This window comes from Rhea americana, unplaced genomic scaffold (genome assembly GCF_003343005.1).
Source record: "Rhea americana isolate MKP2758 unplaced genomic scaffold, rheAme1 scaffold_69, whole genome shotgun sequence".
Taxonomy (NCBI): Eukaryota; Metazoa; Chordata; class Aves; order Rheiformes; family Rheidae; genus Rhea; species Rhea americana.
In genome coordinates, this window is record NW_028186856.1 from 3,108,478 (window position 1) to 3,133,521 (window position 25,044).

Here is a 25,044-nt window from a genome sequence, read left to right on the forward strand (position 1 = left end):
TCTGCCTTTTGTCTAACAAAGTAGCATTTACATAACTTCAGCTCTGAGTACTTAGAATCTTCTATGCACTTTAACGTATTTAATTTAGTTTCTGATTTTCCACTAGTGTGGAAATTGCCTCAGTGGTTTTGCCTTTTTGGCTTGGTTTTAGATCCACAAGCTAGCTCTGCCGATTTCGTAAAATTATTCCTATCATGTGCTCCTACCAGAGGAACCTGTCAGGTTTCTTATAGGGAATCTGCATAGATCCTCGGAATTTTTAGGAGTAGCAGTTATCTATAGAAAGTAAAGAGAAAGATACCACAGAACTTCAAACAGTCAAGCTGTAGTTCTACTGGTAGTAAYGATAAATCAAAGTTTYCAGAACATGCTGCTTCAGCCTGCTTCTTTGACGTAGAGTCAAGTGGATTTAAAAATCAATCAGACAAAGAAGAATATTYCAGCACASCAGGGCAGAAATGAAGTAGCTGATMCCATCCAGCCAGTAACAGCAAAAGAAGGATCATAATTAAGTAAAAGTATGCTTTTTTGCCAAGTTTGATGAAGAAAAATATGGCTTAAAACTGTTTAACATCTCTTAACCTCAAGCCTTTAACTACAATAGAGAATCAYGATTTGATTGCACTGGATTTTTTTCTGTTTTCTTTCTTGAAAGAATAAAAAAACTCTGCTCTTTTTCAGACCATATTTCATTGTGAGTTTGTCCCAGTTTAGACAGAAACTTCATACAGAGAAAATTCATACAGTCTGGTTGAATTCTGCCATCAAGGCCAAGACAAGGRAAGGCCAAAATAAAGCTAATACAGGGAAGAATATCATCTAGGCAGCAAAGAAACTGTATTTCCATAATTTTTAGCACTCAGTTTTACGTTTATTCATTATCAAAAAAAATTCTAAGGAATAAYATGCCATATATGATAACATAGGAGTTCCTCTTGATGCCCCACAATCCCTCTAAATTGTGACCTTCCTCATACGAAAAATATACTTTTATGTTTCAAATTCAGAAAAGATTGAAYGGAATAACAGGGACATTTCAGCAGTAATGATCACCAGGGTTCCCTGCTTCTCCTGGCTGAAACATYTCTCCTTACTTTGATTTTCCTCAGATACAATTCTTACACTATGACGGGCATGTRCCTGGCCTAAACAAAAGGCACAATTCACAGAATTTGTGTCAGTCTCACTGTCAGAATCTCTAACCAATATGAACTTTGTATTTCAATGTAATTATTCAACTAGAATATGAGTCACAAGCTCATCTCACACTGTATTTGCAAAGCAGATATCTAGTATTTGAACATACAATTTATAAAATGTATCACACCTTTKCTGCTGTTTGTGATGGTTTCACAAGGCATTTAATACTTTTGTTACATTTATCAATGGCAAGTCCTTATTAAAGTTATCCCAGGTTGGATGTGAAAAAATCTGAAAACCAACCAATAGAATTTACCAGAAAGAATTCTTGCAAATATTTCCACATATTATTTACAAAATATTCACAGGATTTGTTAATATTTTTTCATCATAATGTAGGACAGAATAGATGTCAAAATAGTGAAATTGCTCTAGGAGAGAAATTATCCTCRATTCCAGTGCTAGTGGTAAGAAATTGGTTTTAATTGTACTAGATTACTTAAATATCTTCCAGCAAGTAGGGAACTGTATCTGAAAGAAAAAGGACAGGAACTGAACAGCTCCTCTGGAGTTAGAGAGGCAAGAATGCTTTTACTAATAGTTGCTTTTAATATCCAGCATAGATGCTACTGCATACAGTAATATACTGTATTATGGAAASAATAAAACACCCTGGAGCAAAAAATATGAACCAGTTTTCTGAAGACTTTTCCTGCTTTTAGAAAATAATAAGCAACTGAGTGTTTTCTCAAACATTCTTCCTATGGATTCTTCTAAATCTGCATTGTTTGAAGGCATACCAGGGGAGAAAGAAAAAGACTGGCCTGATATCTTGTCTGCAGTAGAAACTGATTCTATCATTAGTTAGTGATATGCTAGTGAATGCTATGTTCCATCTAAATGTATAGGGACTGTCAGTGCTAGCCCACTCCCATCCTGTTTTGCTATACTGTATTATCCTAGAAAAGCAAAATCTTACATTTCTTGCACACTCCAAATTTACTCTGGAGATGGCCTGCACAAAAATGAAAACGGTATAAAAAGATCAAAAATGAAATCCATGCAAAGTAATAGAAAGTTTTGGCAACAAGCTGCATGCTGCCATCAGGACTGGCAGATGCAGAAAGGGAGACAGAAGTAGAGAAAATGAAAGTAAATTAGATTTTTTTTTATTATTATTTAACTTAAAATAAAACAGGACAGAAAATCTCTCTTTTTATAGAATGTAACACTGATTACCTTGACTAGGAATCAATGTTTTTCTATTTTTTAATCATCTCTGACACTGAACAAAACAAATAAATCTGTTCATTATGCAGAGAAAGGCTTTATTTTAGTAATTGCTTAATATTTTCACAAATATTTTGATTTTAACAAAATTTACCAAGCTATGCCAAGAGTTCTGCTTTTCAAATGTAAAAACGTTAGTAGAAAAGTTTGTTTAAAAAAATCACAATGTATATGATAAAAAAAGAGAGTTCTCAGTAACAATTAAAGGTATTGAAATGTTAATACAATATTCTTAACTTTTCACAAAAATACTACATTAATATTCTTATAGAACTGGAAAAGTAAAGACAGTAGAAATAGACTATAAAGCATTTATTTTTACAGTTACTGTTAAGGATCTGACTCAGGTCAAAACTGAAATAAAATTATTGATAACTAAATTCAGTGGATTGTATGATAAGCTAAAATCATAGCCCAACTGTTGTGCAATCGGTCAGAAAGAAACTGCTGGAGGCTGTCAGTCAGAAAGACAGGCAAAATTTTTTCAGGTTGGTTGAGGGCTTTTTATTTATTGCTATTCTAAGTGTCCTAAAACTGCAGAAGAAAGAGTAATGCTACTAATCACCTTCATGCCTTCACATGAAAGCCAGGGGATCTGCCCTGGATTCTTGAGGAGGCACAGCAACTGAAAAGCAGATCATCCCTACAGAGAAGAACTGGTGGGAAGCAGGGAAGGAGGAACAGACAGAACTGTGATTTGGAGAACTCTCAACATCTGTTAGCAGAGCCACCAAACTGACATATGAATGTGGTGTGTAGCTCAYTGGGAATTCTTTTGAAAATAATTTTCATCATATAGAAACTGATTAATCAAAATYACTTTTCTTGGGCAAATATATCATTTTCTTAGTATTTTCTTCAATTATTCTCAGAGCAGCATGGAACTTCTGGTGTGTGTTTTCCAGAAAGAYCAGTGGGAGAAAAGACAAAGATTGTAGGACACATATCCACAGATTTTTTTGATCATTCAGATCAAGGGATCCTACTTGAGCTCAACCCAGGTGTGACAGAATAGGGCAGGGCCTGAGCAWACATCTTGGCCTGACATGGATTTGGGATGCAGCTAGGATTTGAACCATAGGCCTAGCACTGAAAAGCATTCTGATGTCCTATGATATAGATATAGTTACTGACATTTTAGTTTGGCATTTAGGGTTCTCAGTATGATCCCCCATGTCCCACATAAGTGCCCTAATACTGGACATAGAAATAGAYGGGATCATCCAGATCCATCAGATCTAATCCCAGAATTGAAGGCAATCATATAATAATAGTTTTGCTGAGAGGCAGCTATAGAATACACCTCCTCTGTTCACCATCCACAGCAAGTCACAAAACATTCCCAATACACTACATTAAACTTGCAACCCTTAATACAAAAGACCAAAAGCCTCAAAAACTACACCAAGAGCAGGAGAGATCAGGTGTCTCATTAATGCCATAACTTTCTGAGAAGGCCTACATGATCCTAAGATGTAATGATTAATCATTCCAAATGATTAATCATTCCAAATAGAGCAAGTTTATCATGGGAAACCAAGAGACCCAAACAGCGAAGAAATGCATTGGAGACATGAGGGAGCTCAGTGCTTTGTGTGATTCAAGATGTATCTGTATAGCACTTTCAGTTCCAGCTAGACTCTTTCTGAAATTCATTTTCGGCTTTTTTATAGCATTTGAAAGGTATTGCATTATAGCCTTATGCCTAGGGAAATAATGACTCTTAAGGACTGGATCTTTCAAAATTTGAGAAAGACCAGTTTCATTCCAATGCAAAATAGGAGAATATGCAAACTCCTAAGTATTACAGCATAAGTAGCATGMTGTACAAAACAGTTCCTTCCTCCCAGCTTCTAATCTACAGTAATATTCAATCTGAACAGGTTTGTAGAAAATTATTCCTTTTACTAGTGCACTACGAGACACATACAATTTTAGATAAATGCCTACTTAAGATCTTCATGTAGTATTATACACCCATTATACAAACTGGTACTCCTCTAGAACATACCAAATACATGTAAAACGTAAACAAATTAATAGTAGAATAAAGTTTCACTATTACCGTTAATAATAGCAATTTGGTGTTGTTTATGGCAATATGATTCCTCATGTATCAGTTAAATGAAAATCACAAATAAAAGTGATAATTGMTTATATCTGCTCAATTATAAAATAATTTGAGAAGCATTTTTGAAGTGTCAGATTACCTCATAGTATGGAATAWTTTGAGCACGGCCCATGGATATTTCATCCATGATTCAACCCTACTTGCAAAGGATGCTGCAACAACACCCATTTAACACAGAAAAAGCCCAGTCCTGATAAATAATATTTGCATATTGGCTTTAAAATGCAGAGTACCTCAAAATAATTATGTTCTTTTGAATTATTGTCTTGATTTGAAAAAATGGCTTTGTCTGACAGCATGCAGTCAAGTGTGTAATGAGATCATCCTAGATGGTAATCACACTGGAATAGATGAAGCTCAGTCTTGGTCAAAATGTATGCACTTTGATGAGAAATACTTCCAGCACAAACTTCCTTGTAAATATTGTCCAAAACTCCCTTGAGAGCTAAATCTTTTCAACTGTACTTTAATGAATAGTAATAAAAAGTAATGAATTATCACAAAATGTTTAACATATGTCTAGCAGCAGCAGCTTTCTCTATCTTTCCAGACACAATGGAAGCTAGCCCTTTGGAAAGTGGAATTATTTTAACCATACAAACATGTTTATCGAAACATACCAGGCAGGTGGAGATTTGCATGCATTTTGACTATAACCTGGTTATCTGGTATCACTCATTCCCATGTGCTTTACCTTTAGAAATGACACAATATTTTTAAGAATATTTTCTTGTTAAGGATGTTATCAAAGATATTCTTCRGAGGAGAATATGAAGGGGAGCAATTATCTTAATAATACACTAAAACCCTCTTACAAGGATGATAAGGTTGTAAAGGAAAGTATATTGAAACTGGGATGTGCAAGAATTAAAGTGGCTTGTGGAACTTTAATTCAGCTTCTCTGTGCATATGCATTCTGAAGAAGTCTTTAATGACATGATTGTAATACTGTTTTTCTACAAAGCCCCTCCTTCATTATTTTTATCCAAATATAGAAGAAAAAATCATATGATGATATGCTTCCATCTGAAGAAAATGTTAAATAATAGCTACTAAGATTACAATTTTTTAACCAACCAATTCATCTAATTTATATCCAAGAGTTTAAAAAGATCTGGCAAAAAGCTATCCCACCAAATGGTGCTATTTTTTAATAGGACTTGGAATACTGATAATGTTGGAGAAGCCTGGAAGAAAGCTAATGAAATAACCTGGGCAGTGCTAAAGTTTCAGTCTGACATCAGGAATAACAGAGTAGCTAATATGGATCACCATTAATAATAAAGGAAAGGTGCATAACTCATGCCAATTAGCATAACTTCAGAGAAACTAGACCTGATTAATAAACCTGATCTTTAAATGAAATTATAAGTTTGTTTAATAAAAGTAAACAGAGTTAATGTGACATTCACTTTTACAATACATTTGGGTTATTAAAATATAGTAAGGTGGTCTGTGTTTGCATCTGATGTAATAAAAATAATAGCAGGTCCAGATGAATGTGCATAAGGACAACCCACTGTATTTACCCCTCACTTGCACATTTCAGATACCCAAAATGAAGAAGTAACAGTTTTACCCATCTTTATCCTGCAAATATGATTGRGGTGGAGGGGCAAGATTAGACTCAAAAAGCCCGTGTGTATTTCCTCTGTCTTAGTGCTCTGTTGAGATTTTGAAAACAGCCAGTTAAACAGGCAAGAATCATCCAAGGATATATGATGAATCAAGAAACAATGGTCAGCAAATATTTCCACTACCTGCTTCTCAACTTGTGATGCTGAAGTTACATGCTTGCTAGATAAATGCTGCTTTTTGCAAAGAGCAAGAAGCGAAATGGAACACAAAAGTAAGATTTTTTTCTTCTAAATACAGCAAAGAATACATTTTTAATGTAGTGTTTTGCAGTTAAAGGCCACCACTCAAGCAATGGAGAAATTGGAGGATTTCACTTTTCTCGCTACTGTTTAATATGGAAAGTTTGTCCATAACAGAAGTTTGTTCAAGTTCAAAATTGGTATTTAAAAATCAGATTAACTAAGCTGTGTAGAGAAACCCATGGTTTTACCTCATGATCTTGCCTGCTCAGACTTCCTTAGAAGCACCTGCTGGACAAAAATGTATCGAAATCCTTTATCATTCAACTTCTCTCACTCGTTTTGTTAATATATCTATAATTTGAGTCACACCATAATGAAATTAGCACTTTTTTATGCCATAGGTGTTACATATTACTTTTCAACTCCCTTTGTAGCTTTAAGGATAGTATATATTCTATTAAAAAAGCTGATTCCTATATAGTACTAAAAAATGAAACTATAAAGATAAATTTTTTTTCTTTAAAAATTAACTAAGGAATATATTCATTGTTGGTATACCTCTACTGGCAGCAGGCAATAGCCATATCAAGAAAGAATATGGAGTAGGACTTGTATAGAATCACAGAACGATTGGACTGGAAGACACCTTTAGAGACCATCTAGTCCAACCCACTGCTCAAGCAGGGTCACCAAGAGTGTGCTGCCCAGAACCCTGTTCAGACAACTTTTGAATATTTCTAAGGATGGAGACTCCACAACTTCTCTGGGCAACCTCTTCCAGTGCTCACTTACTCTCACAGTAAAAACGTTTTTCCTCATGCTTAGATGGAACTTCTTGCATCGTCCTGTCAGCGGGCACCACTGAAAAGAGTCTGGCCTCATCCTCTTTATACCCTCCCTTCAGATGCTTCTGGTATATGGTAAAAACCTAATCCCACTGAAATCATAGAATCAGTAAGGTTGGAAGGGACCTCTGCAGATCATCTAGTCCAACCTCCCACAGATTTCCTGTTACTGGTTCCACTGGGACTTAAACCCAGGACCTTCAGCATGTAAAGCAGACATGATACCCACTACACTATTCCTCTACCCAAAACAAAGGCAAAACACTTCCTGACATCAACCGCTGAGACGCAAACCATTTAAAGATCTTCTGGTCAAAACATATACATTAATAACACCTGACAACAAAACAGAAATCATCATAGGACCAAAAATATCGGTGAACTGCACTCCTTTAAGCAACATACTAATAATTACTGACATAAAACGTCCTAATGGTATTCCAAGAATTGTAACAATTGCTGCAGAAATATACAAAAAAGAAAATGGGTATGAAAATGTTAATATAATAAAATAGACTTCCTGAGCAGCCTACATCCTTGATATTTGTAATCAGGGTAAACAAAAATTGATTAGTGATATTTAATTTTATTATGGGAGTAAAAGCAGATTAAGAATTCTTGCTGTTTTACATCAGCAGAAAAATCCTGAAAGACAAGCAAACTAGTGCTTGCCAGAAAGTGTTAAATTGCTCACTGTTTTAAGAAAAGCAGCTTGTAAGTCTGTGAAAATCACAGTAAGATTGATGCTAATTGAATATTACTCAGTTGTAGAGTTGCCTCTATATCTTCTTTTCTTCTCATGAGTAAATACAGGACCTCCTGGAACTTGAAAAAATACCACAAAAAATATCCACAGTATTGTTCCCATGGCCAAACAGAGCAGTGGACGTTGTATACCTTGACTTCAGCAAGGCTTCTGACACTGTCTCCAATAACATCCTCCTAGATAAGCTCAGGAAGTGTGGGTTAGATGAGTGGACAGTGAGGTGGATTGAGAACTGGCTGAAAGGCAGAGCTCAGAGAGTCATCATCAGTGGCACTGAGTCCAGCTGGAGGCCTGTAGCTAGTGGCATCCCCCAGGGCTCAGTACTAGGTCCCATCCTGTTCAACTTTTTCATCAGTGACCTGGATGAGGGGACAGAGTGCCTCCTCAGCAAGTSTGCTKATGATACCAAGCTGGGAGGAATGGCTGATACACCTGAGGGCTGTGCTGCCCTTCAGAGAGACCTGGACAGGCTGGAGAGCTGGGCAGAGAGGAACCTCCTGAGGTTCAACAAGGGCAAGTGCAGAGTCCTGCACCTAGGGAGGAATCACCCTAGACACCAGTACAAGCTGGGGGTTGACCTTCTGGAGAGCAGCTCTGCAGAGAAGGACCTGGGAGTGTTAGTGGGTGAGAGATTGACCWTGAGCCAGCAACATGCCCTTGTGGCCAGGAAGGCCAATGGTCTCCTGGGGTGCATTAGCAAGACTGTTGCCAGCAGGTCAAGGAAGGTGATCCTGCCCCTCTCCTCAGCCCTGCTGAGGCCTCATCTTGAGTACTGTGTCCAGTTCTGGGCTCCGCAGTACAAGAAAGACATGGAGCTACTGGAGAGAGTCCAGTGTAGGGCTACGAAGATGATCAGAGGGCTGGAGCATCTCTCTTATGAGGAATGACTGCAAGAGCTGGGCCTCTTTAGCCTGGAAAAGAGAAGACTAAGGGAGGATCTTATGGATGTATATAAATATCTTAACAGAGGGTTTCAAGAGGATAGGCCCAGACTCTTTTTAGTGGTGCCATGTGACAGGACAAGAGGAAACGGACACAAAGGAGTTCAGCCTGGAGAAGAGAAGACTGAGGGGGGATCTTATCAATGTGTATAAGTACCTGAAGGGAGGGTGTCAAGGGGACAGGGACAAACTCTTTTCAGTTGTCCCATGTGACAGGACAAGAGGCAATAGGCAGAAACTGAAGCACAGGAAGTTCCGCCTAAATACAAGGAGGAATTTCTTCACTGTGAGAGTGAYGGAGCACTGGACCAGATTGCCCAGAGAGGTTGTGGAGTCTCCTTCTCTGGAGATCTTCAAGGCCCACCTGGATGCAACCCTGTCTAACATGCTCTAGGTGACCCTGCTGAGCTAGATGAGCCCTGTTGGACTAGATGATCTCCAGAGGTCCCTTCTAATCTTACTGATTCTAAGATTCTATCATTCTATGAAACATAATTAAATGGGATAACAAGCTAAAAACTTCTCATTAACTTTGAAATAACTCCCTTGAAGTAACTGAAGACGATTTAAGATCACGATGATAATGTAGTAATCCAAGTTGCATTCCTACAATGCTGTATCTTTTGCAAAAAACAAAAAAAATCTGAGAAAACTGAATTAGAAATAGCCTGAAAATACTTACAAACAGAAAATAAATTTTGAATTTATAATTTATGTTATAGTTATATCAGCAAAGACTCTTCAGATATAATTTTCAGAAATCTGTTATATTTTAAAGGGTGCTTAAAACAAATACTATTTGAGCTGAAGAAAAAACAATAAAATGCATTAAAGAGCTACTATATTGCATATTTTATTCTTCCACCAGCACTCCCTCAACCTCTTTTAAAATCCTATGTGAAATTAAAAAATCCTAATTGTAAACATATACCAGTGCATTAGATGAGGATACTTTTGATAAGCACTGTGCACTCTATACTGTGGCACCAGGAATGACAAATATGAAATGTGTCATTGCTGAAACTCTGTGAGAGGAAGGTTAGTTTGGGTTCTAATACACTGTGTTCTGGAAAAGATTTGTATCTTGGAGCTCTGAATGTGATCCTTGCATCTTTATAAATTAATCTGTTAAAACAAGTAATTTGAGAAATTCTGTACTATAGCCAAATTCTCTCCATATGGCTCAGAAACAGGTTTCTTCTTGTCAGGAAGACAAATAAAAGTAGAGAAAAAGTATGCAAAGGACTCATAACTAGGGCTGGGTTGCATATTTTACCACTAGTAAGTTATTGGCTGAAGAATATAGTTGAAGAATTTTCAGAAAACATTTTCAATTTTCATTTTAAAGTAAATTTCACTAAGAAGCAGGTAACAAGCTCCAGCAAAAATGAAAAATGAAAGATGTTTCAGTCAAGCTAAATGTAACGTTTAGCCGGGGAAAAAAAATGGTTTTTTTTTTTTTTTTTTTTTTTTTTTTTGATCACTTCAGGTCCTTTTATAACCATCCTCACTCTCCTCTTCTTACCTTCTTTCCAGAAAAATCAAAGGCTATTAGAGGATGATATGGAGATATTATCATCCAGACTTTTACAGAGGCCAATACCTGAAATGAATGCATATAGGCAGAAATGAGAAAAGAACTTGAACAAATTGTGATACCAGGTACACAGCTTTGGAAGATCTCCACTGGACACTTYACCACCCTTTGGATTCCTCTAGCCACAGTGACCAGGTAATATGAAGAAACACAGATAAGTGCACTAATAAATTTTCAGGACCATTCAGGGGGTGCCCAAAATTTCTTCTGAAGATTTGCTGGACTGTCCTAGCTGAAGACACTATGTTAGATCTCCTATGTCTTGACTTCAAAAAAGTATTTGGATTGCTGTCACACAAGAAATGTATGGGTATTAGTGAAGAAAAATAGYGTAGGCAAAAAATCATCTAAGGAGCTAATGATGCTAAAAATTAGCTAATAATGAATAGTGCTGTAAAAGGAATGGATGGAAACTGTCTTTCTGAAGGACCATTTTGGGGGTCAGCATTGTTTAATACTTTTATTACTGATCTTGGTACAAAAAGTAGGAGTGTGTTGATGATGTCTGTTAAAAATGCCAGTTTAGGTCCCTAAGAATATAGTGCTATTTTTAGAGATAATGTCAATAACTTGAAGGATCAGAATATAATACAAAGCTCTCTCAAAAGTTCCTCAAAAAAAAAAAAGCATCTCAAGAGACCTGGAAGGCTAGAGTAGTAGATATGATATGAAATTATTCAGTCAAAAATTGAAAGGTGATATGCTTAAAGACCATCAGCTATAATGTAGAAACTCAGAAGTGGAAAATAATTTAGAAATGTAAGAGCTGCTGCGTGCAACTGAATTAGAATGGATTCAAAYGGCACATGCCAGGCAACACTAAGGGAAGTGTTACCACTATTGCATGGGGCATTGGTGAGATTTTATCTGCAATATTAGATACTGTTTTGATCACTCATATTCCAGAGATGTGAAGAGATGCAGAGAACGGCTACTGGAATCCCCAGAGAAACAGACRGCTTGTTTTATATGAGGAAACGTGAATATCGACTTCTTGTAAAACAGAGGCTGACAGGGCTGCTATCTAAAAGTGCATCCAAAGATAAACAATGGAAAGGAGAAAAGCTGCTTAAGACAAAGAATAAAACCAAGACAGGAACCTCTGAGTCTCAATTTGGCCAGGAATACTGGAAGCTGGAAATGAGAAGCTTCWTAATCACCAGCACAGAAATCAGAAATCAGGTGTTCAGAAACAGACACCCAGTCAGTACCTTGTGTTTCTTATTGACAAACTCTGAGTGGCTCTACACTTCTCGCTCAACATACAGATGAACTATACTCTTTGGAGATACTGTCTCCTTGAAATGATAGATGGAAGACTAAAGGACACTTATGATCATTTGTACATCATGTCTGGATCCTGAGGGCACTCACAAGCCTCACTATCTCTGCCTAACTCCTTGGGGCCTCCTCTGACCCTGGGAGTCCAGGTCTGAGACTCCATTTCAGCCCAGCCTAGGACTGTCAGTCCCTGCTCAGCGATGCTGTAGTGGTGCTGGCCTCCAGGTCTCCCACAGCCATGCCCCTGGATGGCCATGGGCTCCACTGATCCTGACCCTGACCCACGCCCCCCCTTCCCAGCTTGATCTTGGATTTGCTTTGTCACCATGGACCTGTCTGGCAATCACTGGGCTGACCTCCACCTCCAAACTGACTTCCTGGCTTGACCTCAGACCTGCCTCATCACCATGTACTTGCTTAGTGATCTGGACTCTTGGTTGAACATGATCATGACCTCTGGGTCTGCCCTGCCCCCTGGCTCGGGTGCTGTGGGACTGGACCTTGGTTGGCAAGGCCCCTGCTCTGTCAGCCTTGTTATCCCCCTTGACTTTCCAACCCTGAGGGAGCATTCAGCCCTTGCTGCACCCTTACAGTTGGCTCAGGCTATCTTGAGCCTTGACCTGAGCCAAGCACAAAGGAGCCTGGCATGCAGCTGAGTAGAGCCTTGTCACCTATGACTCATCCTGAGGGTCTGACTTGCTCTGGCCTCTGATCTCCCTGAAGTGCTGATCCTTTACTCAACCCCAAGCTCCTGAGTGAACCTTTCCAGTGCTTCAGAGGTGGCCAGGTCCCTTCCTTCTCCCTCTGACTCACCCAGCTCTGGGGCTCATCACAGTGGCCTGAACCCTTCCACCCCTCTCCTCTGCCCACTCAGGTCCAGGTCTCCCATGGCAGGTCTACTTCCCACCTTCCCTTTACCTGCTCTGGCTCTGTGTCCCCTGAAATATCTCACTGGAGCCCCACAGGAATCAAGCCACTCTACGGCAAGACCCTTCTGAGCCCAGATTTCTGTAATGGGTGAAGACACACCTTGCTAAAATGGAGGCTAATTTCAGAGCCCTGAGAGCATTAATAAGCCTTAACATCACTGATCAGCTTCCATAGGGGCTCCCCCAACCCTGCCCAGGCCCAGGATCCCATTTCAGCTCAATCTGGGGTTGTCAGTCCCCATCCCGCAGTGCTGTAGCGGTGCCAGACTCCAGCTCCACCACAGCAGCTGCCTCTGCCCGCCCATGGGTCCTGCCAACCTTGACCCTGACCTGTAGGCAACTGCCCTTCCCAGCTTTGGATTTACCTCACCACYGTATACTTGCATAGTGATCAGGGCTCTTAGCTGAACCACAGTCTCCACAGTCTCCATTTCTGCCTTGCAGGGTGGTGAGACAGGCCCCAGCAAGCAAGATGCATTCATGTCAGCTGCAGCATCATCTCCTGTGGTTCTCCATGCCCAAGGGAGCCACTGGCCATTGCCACTCCCTGATACATCAGGCCTGAGGCTTAGTCCTTAGGAATTTCAGCGCTTCTGGAGGGTAGGTAGTAGGGATTTTGAATATGCACTACAGTACCAAAAGTTTTACAGGACAATCAGTTGCTTCAGAAACACAGACCATCGATGATATATTGCAGTTACTCTGCTTGATAAGAGATTGCCTTCTCTRCTACACTCCTTCTTCTATACAGCTAAGATGATTTTTCTTGATCACTGAAAGTATTTAATCCTGAGGAGTTAGACTGCAGGTCATGTTTTTAAGTGCACTATATCTCGCTATCTCTGGTTTTAAAAGTGTGTTTAAATGAAATACAGCACTTCTGGTGCTCATTCTCTTTGAAGCATTTTGGGCTTCAAAAAGGTCAGTGCATGACCCAATTACAGTTTCAAAATGACAAAGCATGGGTGATAAAGGCTAGCCTCTATAATTTCTGTTCCATAAGACACATCAAATGGCATGCAAGCAATTTTGTATATCTGGCAATGTGACGCTCCTTTATTACAACCACTTTGCACTGATTTGCTTAGAGCTAGAAAAATTCTAATAAAAAATGAAGCTATTCATTTATTACTTAAGAAAAGATGTAGTTCTTATCCTAGTCTCAATCTAGAAAATTGTAAGATTCAAATATTCAAGATAGGTGTTATGAAGATTTGTTGCTGAAGACAGTCAGAGAACTGATGACCTGACCAACTGCACTTCATTTATCAAGGCAAGGTTTGGCAACTATGTAGAAAATATATACTTTAACTTTGATAATGATGTTATCACTGCTAAACTATTTTTCAGTTCAGGTTTCTAAACAGCTGCCTCCTAGATATCTGTATGAGATTGTTAACACAATGTTGACAGAAAAATACAAGAATTTTATTTATTATATATATATATTTATATGTTTTATATGTTTATATATTTAATTATATATAAATATATATTTGTATTTATTTATATTTATATATTTATCAAAATAGAGCAGAGGTGAGTAGACACACTGGTTTCAAAAATTTTAGGTACATTTTTCAMAGCAATGATAGGAGAAGGATATTAGACTGAGAAAGCAAAAACTAATGCTGCARTAGATAGGGCAGCCTGGGGACAGTGTATAGATACATAACAATAATCTAGTGATAGACTTTTTTTGTTAGTTTTCCTGCTAGGATTATGAAGCAATAAAAAAATAAGAAAAAAGATGTTCTTCATTGTAGATGTTTTACTATCTTGTATGCATGGTCCTCCTTACAAGTTACTGGCATTTAAGCACAAGTAAATTTTCTAGATCAGAAAGATGTCATGACTGACAACATCAAGATTTCYCCAAAATACATTTAGCTGAGTAGACAACCAGAAGAGCTGCAAGATATCTCCTCCTTGATGTTTCAGCCTCTTGCCTTGTATTTGCCTGCTGCAGGCTAGTAGCAACACATCKCATGCTAAGTGCTCGGCACAAAGTAAACACCTAAGTTTTTACCCTGTTTCTCAAGTGGATTTTGCAGCCATACTGAGCTCTTCATTTGTGCAGCTGGACTTGCTTCAGAGTTGAAGATCGGTCACTAATGTCTGCTTGACCTGCAGCCATGGTAAGGTAACATAACTGAAAAAATAGATGCTTAGCCTAGAATTCCCTTGTCCAAGGAGATTTTCATGCAGTATACAGGCAATATACTCTCTTCCCATTATTGAGATGCTGTATTAACACCTTCTCTAATCTGGGCAGCCAGCCCAAATGAATTTTTTTTTTTTTTCAAGTTATTCACAGACAGTTTGAAAAGTCCTCTGTGTTCCCTAATGATACTCAATGAGAACATAAAAACCTTTCAAGTAGTAATAGGAATCAATTGTTATTAATAATTTAGCACTGAGACTGCCACCCAGTCCCACCCTTAGGGACTTTCTGCAGAAAAAACTATACTGGCAGACTGAAAGTGCTATGATCTTTCTATCAAGTATGGACACACACTGAACTACAGCCAAAAAAATGCATCTCTAAGTTTTTTCTAATGTGGGCCAGATTACATTCTATATTTCTGCAAAATAAAATAGATGTGACTTTAGGAGCTGGAAGAAAGGAATACATACAAAATACCAAGCTACCAAGGATGTAAAATGATAAGTCTATAAAGATCTTTAACAAAACAGGTCCAAATGCAATCTAACTACATTAGCATGGTGCTGCACACAAACTACTGCTTTCTAGACACCACATAACCAATCAAAACTGTGCAAACTTCATGAAGATAGTTGACAGTGTCTACTTTAGCATTACAATTATCCAGTACTTTGAGCTTCAGACATTTATTAAAATGTTACACCTTTCCCAGGATGATGGATTTGTTGCTAATAGTTCACCAAGCTTAATGACTTATGAACTACTATGATTTTATGACTATTTTTCAAGGTTAAATATGTTGCTTTTTTTTTAATTGAAAGGCAGTTGGAAAATTAAAATGAGTGATAGAAATGTTGACTTTCAGGAAGGCAGATACTGCTTTGCAATACCCCGACAGAATGATTAGTATAATTGATTTATGATTTTGTAAAAAGGAAGCGTCTTAAAGACCAATTTCTATTTTATTTAGCAGAAAATTTGTCAGAAACAGTGCAGATTTCTCAAAAAATTGTTGAATGCCATTCCTCCAAAAAAAAGATTTCATTTTTTTTTAAACTATATTTGAGCAGATTTTTTCTTTATCTTATATTAGTAAGTCTTACTTATATTAGTAAGAATATCCTTGTCAGGTAACTSTGAGCTTAAAGGCAGCGATATGTGGATATGTGGATGCCAACACACTCTGCCAACACTGTCCCATCAATTTATTGCAGAAACAAAGGACAGCTCTACTGAAACTCAGAACTATATGCAATCTTTTTRCTCTTAGATCAATCCTAATGAGAAGCAATTGTTTTAGCTGCCAGTATAAGCCAATAGTGTCGGTCTGCATCTTCCTATATAAACCTAATTTCTTGCAAACAGTCAGACAAAAAAGCTTGCACATCATAAAGGCTTTCAGAAGTGGAAGTAACAGAAATCTTATGATTACTTTTATTCCCTTCCTGTTCAGGTTTCCTCCCCTATATCTAACCATCATTTACTATTTTGCTGCATGTTCTCATGCTCTGCTCTTCCCTACTAGTTCAGGAATAAGCTTCAGGGAACTGAAAATAATAAAGAAAACTAAAGCGCAGTCTTGTCTTTTTTTCTTTTTTTCCTCCGTCACTAGATCAAGAAATGACTATTCTCAGCAACCAGTTAGGCACTTACTGGCAGTAATTATAATTATAACAATAATTATAATGTGCAGCTGTACAGCTTGAAAGAACCAGTCACAGTGACCTTTCCTCTTAATATAGGAAAGGAGAATTTTCAGTCACTGAGTGCAGTCAGTCCCACTTGCACTGGCAGGAGGCACTAATGTTCCAGACAGYGGGGAGAGTTTACCAGTGTCCTACCACCTGGGGAAAGGAGGYTGACAGATGGAATTTTATGCTCAAAGTGATGCCCTGCGCTCTGAAACGAAAGCGTAACATAGTACAGCAATTTGAAAAAGAGTATTCCCAAAGTTAGCAACCCTCAATGACCCAAGTACAGGAAAATTCAGGAAAAAAGGAATGCAAATTAGATACTTGTTTTAAATGAATAATATCTGTAGCCATACATAGCTTATTCACACAATAAATGTGTATTAACATTCACATACAATTATATGTACTATTAAGCAACTTATTACTCTCCCTGACAGTTGATTTTATTTGGGTCATTTTTAGTGTAAGATAATAGTCAACATGATTACAGATATGGCTTAGAAGCCATGCCAGTTATCTAATTACAGTATTTACAGCTTAAAATAAAACCACATTTTGGAATCTACTCAACTACACAGCCTAATGTTCTCCCAATAAAATTTCAAGGAAAAGTTCAGAGCAGTATATGGAATTTTAGGAAACGAAAACGGAAGAATTACAATACTGTCAACTTGTTCAGTATTGTGAACTTGCTGATCTTGCCAGATGTTAAAAAGATAATGGATGCCCTCATGAATGTCCTACCCTGCAACTATGTTAATAACTCTCTGGGCCTTAGACAGACATACACAAAATAGATTTTCAGATTAAGACCTAAAACATGTTCTTTTTTAGGATCTGTTTTCATACTGAACTTAATACTTACAAGACCTATGAAATACACCTACCTTCAGCAGAAAGTAGGTTTCCAAAGCTTGATATTTCAACYAGTGAAAAGTCTACCAGCCCTTTTTAATACTAATTACAATGGAAATCTTTGTAGTTGAGCCTCCTTACTATGGAGGCAGATAATGAACTCACTCAGTCAATTTTGGGGGAAGGGGCTTGGCAGTCTTCCCACAGTAATATGTTTATGGCAATTAATCAAGTAGAAGTCTGAAAAACAGGGATAATTTGGCATTTCCTTTCTYTAATGAATGACAAACCATAAAATTGTTCAGCACTGAACAATGTACTATTTTTCTTAGATTGTCAGAGTCAATTATTAACAAAGTAGACCTTCGGCTACACGAGTAGGGTCAGATTTTGGCCCTTTGCAACCATATTACAAAGATGCTATCCTATTTTATGCCATCTATTTGATTGCTATTCATAATGCAGCTTCCCTCAAGCCTTCTCTTGCACAACTGCTTTGGAGAGGCAGAAATTATCTACTCAGCACTTTTATACTGTGCCTGATGCAGCTCTGGCACAGTTTGTTCCAGTTCTAGTGCATYTGTGAAATCAAGAAAGTGCTTCCCCTTGCACAGAATAGATAGTTAACATGATGTTAGTCAATAATCACCTATCATTCTTGTATACTTCCCAAATTATAATTCATAATCAAGATAATACCAGTTGAAAAGCCAATGGCCCATTTCAAGTAGTTGTGTGCTGCTGAGAATTCTCATTTGTCACAGCAGTCTCTCATTCCGATTAATTATAGTGAAATTATTATTTTCTTAAATTATTTTACCAGATGATGACTAAGAAAGAGTTTAAGCAAGGGTAACGGAGGAAGGCACGTAATTTTGGAAAATGTAAATAGAATTCTTGTACATGTTATCATTCACATTATTCAGCATAATTCTATAGTCTTGTAACTACTGTAACTCATTGCTGTTCAAAGCTGTGCAATACAAATAGCTGTTGGCTGAACTGAAAAGATATTTCCATGCTATTTAATATTCCTATCAGTTTTCATTCACTATTTCATTTTCTAAAAGGGAGCTGATCTTCCTTTATATAATATGGAAATTCAGAATAGTTTTAAATATTGTATTAGTTCTATAATTCTGGTGCTAAGTACTTCTTTAAATATCAGAAACAGAATGGTAAATAGATTACTGCAAAAGGATGTGTTTAAAGAAATTTGATCTCTAGTTTTGATTTCTCACAATCTTCCTGTATGTATCTAKGAAATCCTCTAAACCACTATTTTATCTTCCCTTCTATAGCATTCTAGTATTAATTTATCTTATGGTAGGTTATTGAAGGCTGTAATTGTCCTGAGATAAGTAGATAGAAAGTACTGGATTAAAAATATCATAAGTAGGTGAAATTCTATATCCACTATAATATTATACTTACACCAAAGATAATGTGATGTATTTGGTGATTTACCTTGTCTTGAGGAAGGTATTCTTGCTATGTCTAGGGAACAAGGTTTTTTGGTCACTGCTATGTCTATTGAATCACAAAGACTGTTGATGTTTTCTGAAGGAACTGCATCCAGAGGAACAGAGGGTATTGCTTCCAATGCGTAAACTCTCTTCTTTGAATAAGACTCCTGAAAAGCAAAAATGCAACTAGGTAAAAGATATACTTGCTGGACAACAACACAAGAAAAGACTCAGGGTCAATAACTATGGCTAACAGGGTAAACCTGTTAAAATTAAGCAAGTTAAATATATTACATTCTGCTGAAATACAAATTAWCTGGAAGGATTGCTTGCATACTAGAACAAACAGAAAACATTTTGGGGGGTTTTAAAAAATGTCCTATAATATAGTGTATAACAGAGATTTATTTATCCATCAAAGTTAGTATTTAGAGGATGTTCCAACATAAATGGTCTTGCCACACCTGCTTTGGTAGGTTCTCACCCAGGGGACCTCTCTTGTTCAAGTTTTTTCATTATATCTCATGAAAGACACAATTACTTTTACTAGGGCAATTATTTTGCCTTTGGGAATRATCTTACAATATTTTTATATTATAAATAAGAAGGCTAAAGATCTGTCCTGTATATTCTGAAGTCAAAACTCCAAGATGTGAACAAGGATTAATAACTTCTGTATATTCTGAATGAACAGCAATACTGGACAGTGTATGGATCACTGTCTCTTAACAGTGATTCATACAGTGAATTTCTGTCACTAGCACATGTTGAGAAAAAGGAATTAGACAGAAGTTTTGCTGATGCACTAAACTGTTCAACCAAGCAAACTATGTCTGCTTCAGAACATGAATAAGCAGATACCATACTRTTTCACTAGAGTTTTTTGATTTCTGTGATTTTTAACCTAGTAAATAGCAATTGCATGGACAAAGACTTATATTCCCATATCTTTCTTACTCAAACATACGGATGCATGGGAAAGTCAAGCACTATCTGTAAATCAAATATGATATAATAAGATGCAAAGGGCTAGCAAGCTTTTCGAGATTTCTCTGAAAATGACTGAAGAATGTGACGCCTAGAACAGGATGTGGAATAACAATTTATTTTTCAGTAAAAAAATGATATTGTCAGGTAGACTATGACTGTAGATAACAGGTCCTTTTTCTACTGTAAATAATTTATATWGTTAGTGGATTTCAAAACTATTGAACTTTTTGCAATTTTACTATCATGACCTGATTTTCCTGAAAGTTCCAAATCTGGTAATAACTCAAGGTTTCTGGAAAGAAAGGCTCAAGATAGTGGAAATAGGAACTTCAAAATTCTGCTTGATGACTTCAGCAGAACCAAATTTTAATCTGCTCCTAGGCTGGCCTGGCATTACTTGAAAATTAACACTGGAAACAGTTAACAGACAAAAAACTGTATTAGTAGAAAGCAAATAGAATATTAACCAGCATTTGTAACCAAAAAAAAAGTTTATGCTAGAAAATAATGCAAGATCATTGCTCAGTGTTCAACAACACATGCCTAAGAACATGGTTCTGTCTTTTCCCCTTTGACCCTTTTTCTGTGTATGTTTAGTCAGAGTATGAGCTCTCTGCAGTAGCAATCTTACTGATATATATAAATAACTAGCTTAAGCTAGAGAACTCTAAATACATAACAAGGAATTAGACAAAGTTCATCAGTGGGCCAACTGCAAATTCCAAAAAGTAAGAACTAATTTATTACCAGTATAAATGTGCATGTTGAAATTTTAGATTGAACTCACAGAAGACTTCTAAAACTTTGTAATTTATAAATAACAGAAGCATTAATACTATATTATAAAATATTTCTTCCTTTTTATCATAATAAATACAGAAAATGTTTCTCACTAGACTGTACTAAGTAGCCGTGGAGTGTGGAGAACTGAAGCGGCTGAAGTGCAACTGCAAGACAAGGGAAGGATTCCTTTCTACCTTGAAAAAAAGGAATTGCTACTCTGTTCACTTCAGTCTGCTGTATAACGACTAAGGCAAAAAACTTATTTAACAAGACAATGACTACAATAGCAAAATTCAGCCTAAATGTTGCACATGCAAGTTTCTGTAAGAATAAGGCAAACTGCAGTAACCCTAGTAATAGCAAATCCATCTAGAGAAGCATACAAAGAAATAGTGCAGGTTAAAAGTGTCACTGGAGGCTGAGGTGAAACCATGTTCAACTTCTGAATTCAGCTACATTAAAAATGGATATTAGAACATAAGAATAGATATACTGGCTCAGACTTAATGTCTTTCTCTCCCAACATTCTGTCTCCAGAGGTGGCCAACAGTGCTTGCCCAGAGGACAGCATAAGATCARCATAAGCATGCAGTGATATTTCTGTAGCCTACAAGCCTCTGAGAGTCAGACACTTCATGACCAAGGGATGCTGGCTTTGCTTTTCATGTCCACCAACTGAACTTTCTAAAATTAACTAGCCCAGTTGCCTTTGGACCACTGTAAGCTTTTAGAGGTTATACGTACCCCATTTCRTTTTTAACCTCTCTTATTCCATTTGATGTACCCTAGTTCTTGTACTTCAGGAGGCCTGAAATGGTGGTTCCTTATTTATTCTCCCTGTTTCACTCATGATTTTACAGATATCCATCACACTATCCCCGTCCTCTTCTTTAGAAAATGAAAAATTCTAGTTTATTCACATAACTGTTCCAGGCTGYTGACCATCCCTGTCATCCCTCACTCTCTCAATCTGAAGTGATGTGACAGAGGGATCAGATTTTCACATTGCCCTCATTATGTGGGCTCACCAACTATTTATGCCGTGACATAATGATGTTTCCTCTTTTGTACTCTGTTCCTTTCCTAAGTACTTTAACATCCAATTTGCTTTTCTGACTGTTATTCAACATTGTGTAATTAATGTTGCAAGAATATTAATGTCAGGCAAGAATAAATAAAAATGATGGGGTTACTGCGGAAAGGGTTGGAATGTACATCACTGACAAGTAAATGCTCTCTCTATAATAAGCAAATATGATACCATACCAGTATGCCAAGAAAAAGTTAAATAAGTTAGAGTCAAAAAGAACTGTTAATAACTGTTAATACAGAAGAATGTCTGAAATTCTGTCAGCTGAACAATTAAGCGAAGAAGTTAAGCCTTAAAAAGTGCATATGTATCAAAAAAGACAAATTAAAAAGTTCATTTGTGAAAGAAGGCAATGAAAAGATTTCTGGTCATTGTAACGTGTTCTCCATTTTGCAGGCACTGAGCATATTCTAGAAATTTTTAAGCATTAAACAATTCAAACAGCTAGAGTTAGACATTAGCAGATCACATAAAATTGGCTTCAAGTACCATGTATCAAACAATGTAGTTCTTTTTTTTCTAACATTAAAAGCTCTTCAGCAATCTCTTCAATAATATCAATTCTGTTGTCTCACCTCACCCACTGCATTATGCAGTAACTACAGTAATCCTACATATGTCCTAGATATATTCCTCTGCATAATAAATCCTTTTAAATAAATATACCTGCATTATTGCAGAGCAATCTTTATTCCTGACATCAAAATAATCTGAGTTTAATTTTAAACAATTAGAAATGATTCACTCTTGAATTTCTATAAACTTTTCCAAAAAGCTAAAGCTGACATATGTAACTGACCATCTACTGGCAAGCCAGAATTCGTTCATATTTGCAATTAGAACTTCAGAAAAGTAATGTCTTTGACTGCCACATTATTAAAATGAGTACTTTAGTGGAGAATATAAAATATATACACAATAGATGTGAAAGGAAAAGCTAGAGTGAGTGAGTGAGTCACTGGGAAAGCACTGGAGMACAGTTGCTCATACTGATAAGATACAAATGACATTTTTGCCTTCTAGATAAGAAGCAGTAATGTGAGGCTTAGGTTGCTGCAAAAATGCCAGAGACATRCTGTGCCCATTACTGAAAGGTCTCCAGCCAACTGGACCTCTTCTTAGCACATATTTGACTGTGTAATCCAAAACCTATACAGGGCTGGAGAACAGAAAAGGAAGAAAAAGATATYTCATCGCTGACCAACGGGAGAGTTTGCTTCTAAAAAAAATCTTAATGGCRATTGTAAAAGATAAAATACAAGTCTGAAAAAGATATTCCATAACATGAGTAAACCTTCAGAAACTACATGTTTTTAATTCAGCCTTTTTTCCATGTTTCTGCCAAGCTTTAGCCTTCTAGATGCTCTTGCCTCCCTTGTAAGAATCAGTCTGACTAGTGTATGCTCAAGGCCTGGGATATAAGCAGCATATATAAACCACAGTTTGTAYGACCTAAAAATTAAAAAGGATAGAGACTCAGAAAGCATTGAATCTGAACTGACGTTCCAAGAAGAAGAAAGATTTTTTATTTAACTGAAAACATTCATCTCCTATCCTACAAAAATCAAGTCTGTTGAAGTTTCATTCATTCTCTGGAACATGGGAAAACACAGCAGAGACAGACATGACTGTCAGATSAGCAGTGATAGAAAATCCACTCTTTAGGAATGTGCTGTTGTGTCTAATTCACCATTTCTCCACAGTGATAAGTCGTACAGGTATGTTGTCTGTCACCAGGCAATTATGAACTTAATTACAACTTACAGATTCTTCTCGATCTTCTGGAATCTAGATTTTCCACACTTGAAGGCTGTGCTGTTTCCTGCATTTTGCTAACTTACTAGATCCAAATTTGCATAAGTCTCTCATTTGATTTATGACTTCATTGTCATTTAACAATAACTGCCATCACAATTTACGTAAAACACCTAATAAGAAGCACAAAGGTTAGATGAAATAGTTATTTTAGCCTTAAGGCACTTCTCTAGAAAATATGAGTAGCACAAAGCATATTTATACTCAAAAAACCCACTGTTTCCAGAACAGGGTGTATTTCATTCATTTTTGTTTATTTGCTAAAATTTTTACAGTGAGTTACAGTGAAAATTATCGTATTAACTTTCATCGGAAATAAGCTTTCTGTCAAACACACTAAAGCTAGCTGATGCTTTGGATAACACTGCCACTAGAAACGAGAAGCAGAGCAGTGTGATATTAACAGACAACCTCTTCCTTTTAAACACAGGAAATATTTACAGCGAAATGTGTTTCATCAGCTAAGGAAATAACTAAGAATTGGCTTACCCACATTTCTCTGAGATTATTGATACAAAATTAGCTACTCTTGACATTTGGGACAATTTAATTTTTTCTGTGAGTAACTGCTAGAATCCCACTTGTTAGACTTTAGTTTGGAAATTAAAGAATTTACAGCAAATAAAATTAAATCCAAGCAATAATCTCCTGCTGTAGTTCACTGCTGGGAAGGACATCCCTTATCTGATAAGAGAATGATTGGTGAGCAGTTTTAATGGTCTTCAACCAGATTGTCAGATAATTTATACTTTTAAAGAAAACTTTTAGGCTGTAATTATTGATTAGCTGCAAACATATATGAACTAGAAGTGGGATACTCAGGTTTTCCCTTTTTTTCTCCCCTCAGAGGAGAAATATTCTATTAAAGGTACARAGGAAAAACTCAATGTAATTGTCATCCTTAGAAAATTTCCTTTTTATTAAAACAGATAAGGAAGAACGGCCATTAAACCTTTTTTAAGAATTCTGACATACACCTTGAGATCCTCTGGCAATTGATATACGCTCCCTGGCTTGCTATATGCCAGAAAATTGCCATGAAGAATCCTAGTGCTTAAGCTTCCAGAATGGTTAGTAATCTAAAATCTGCTTAGCCTTCTTTAGAAAGAGTGTCCTATGGTACCTCTATTAATAATATTTTAGAGAGTTATTGATCCTAAATGCACTGTGAACCCAAAGCTGATGATTACCATCACATCCAAGAGTGCGCAATGAACTATTGCATTTGTCTCCTTTAGCTGTTTGTGTCGAATGTTTGTTACTGTTTGTAAACAGATTGATGTATAGTGTTGCCTGACTGGGACACTTTCACATCATTGAAATGTTCATGACAAGTCACCAAAGGGAGCTGGGAGATGACCATCCGAAAGCCGATATCACAGGAATCGAGAAAGGAAGAAGTTCTGGCTGGTGACTGAAGGTAATTAGCACAGATTTTTGGCGT

The 25,044-nt window shown here is 37.0% G+C and overlaps 1 protein-coding gene across 1 annotated transcript in view; it reads right to left on the reverse strand.

Moving 5' to 3' along the window:
* Positions 1-25,044, reverse strand: part of ANKS1B (ankyrin repeat and sterile alpha motif domain containing 1B) — a 434,320-nt gene that overhangs the window by 290,636 nt on the left and 118,640 nt on the right. The window contains exon 10 of the mRNA XM_085321288.1: positions 18,924-19,089. Coding sequence (XP_085177414.1) covers positions 18,924-19,089 — 166 coding nt within the window. The remainder of the gene's footprint in view (positions 1-18,923; positions 19,090-25,044) is intronic.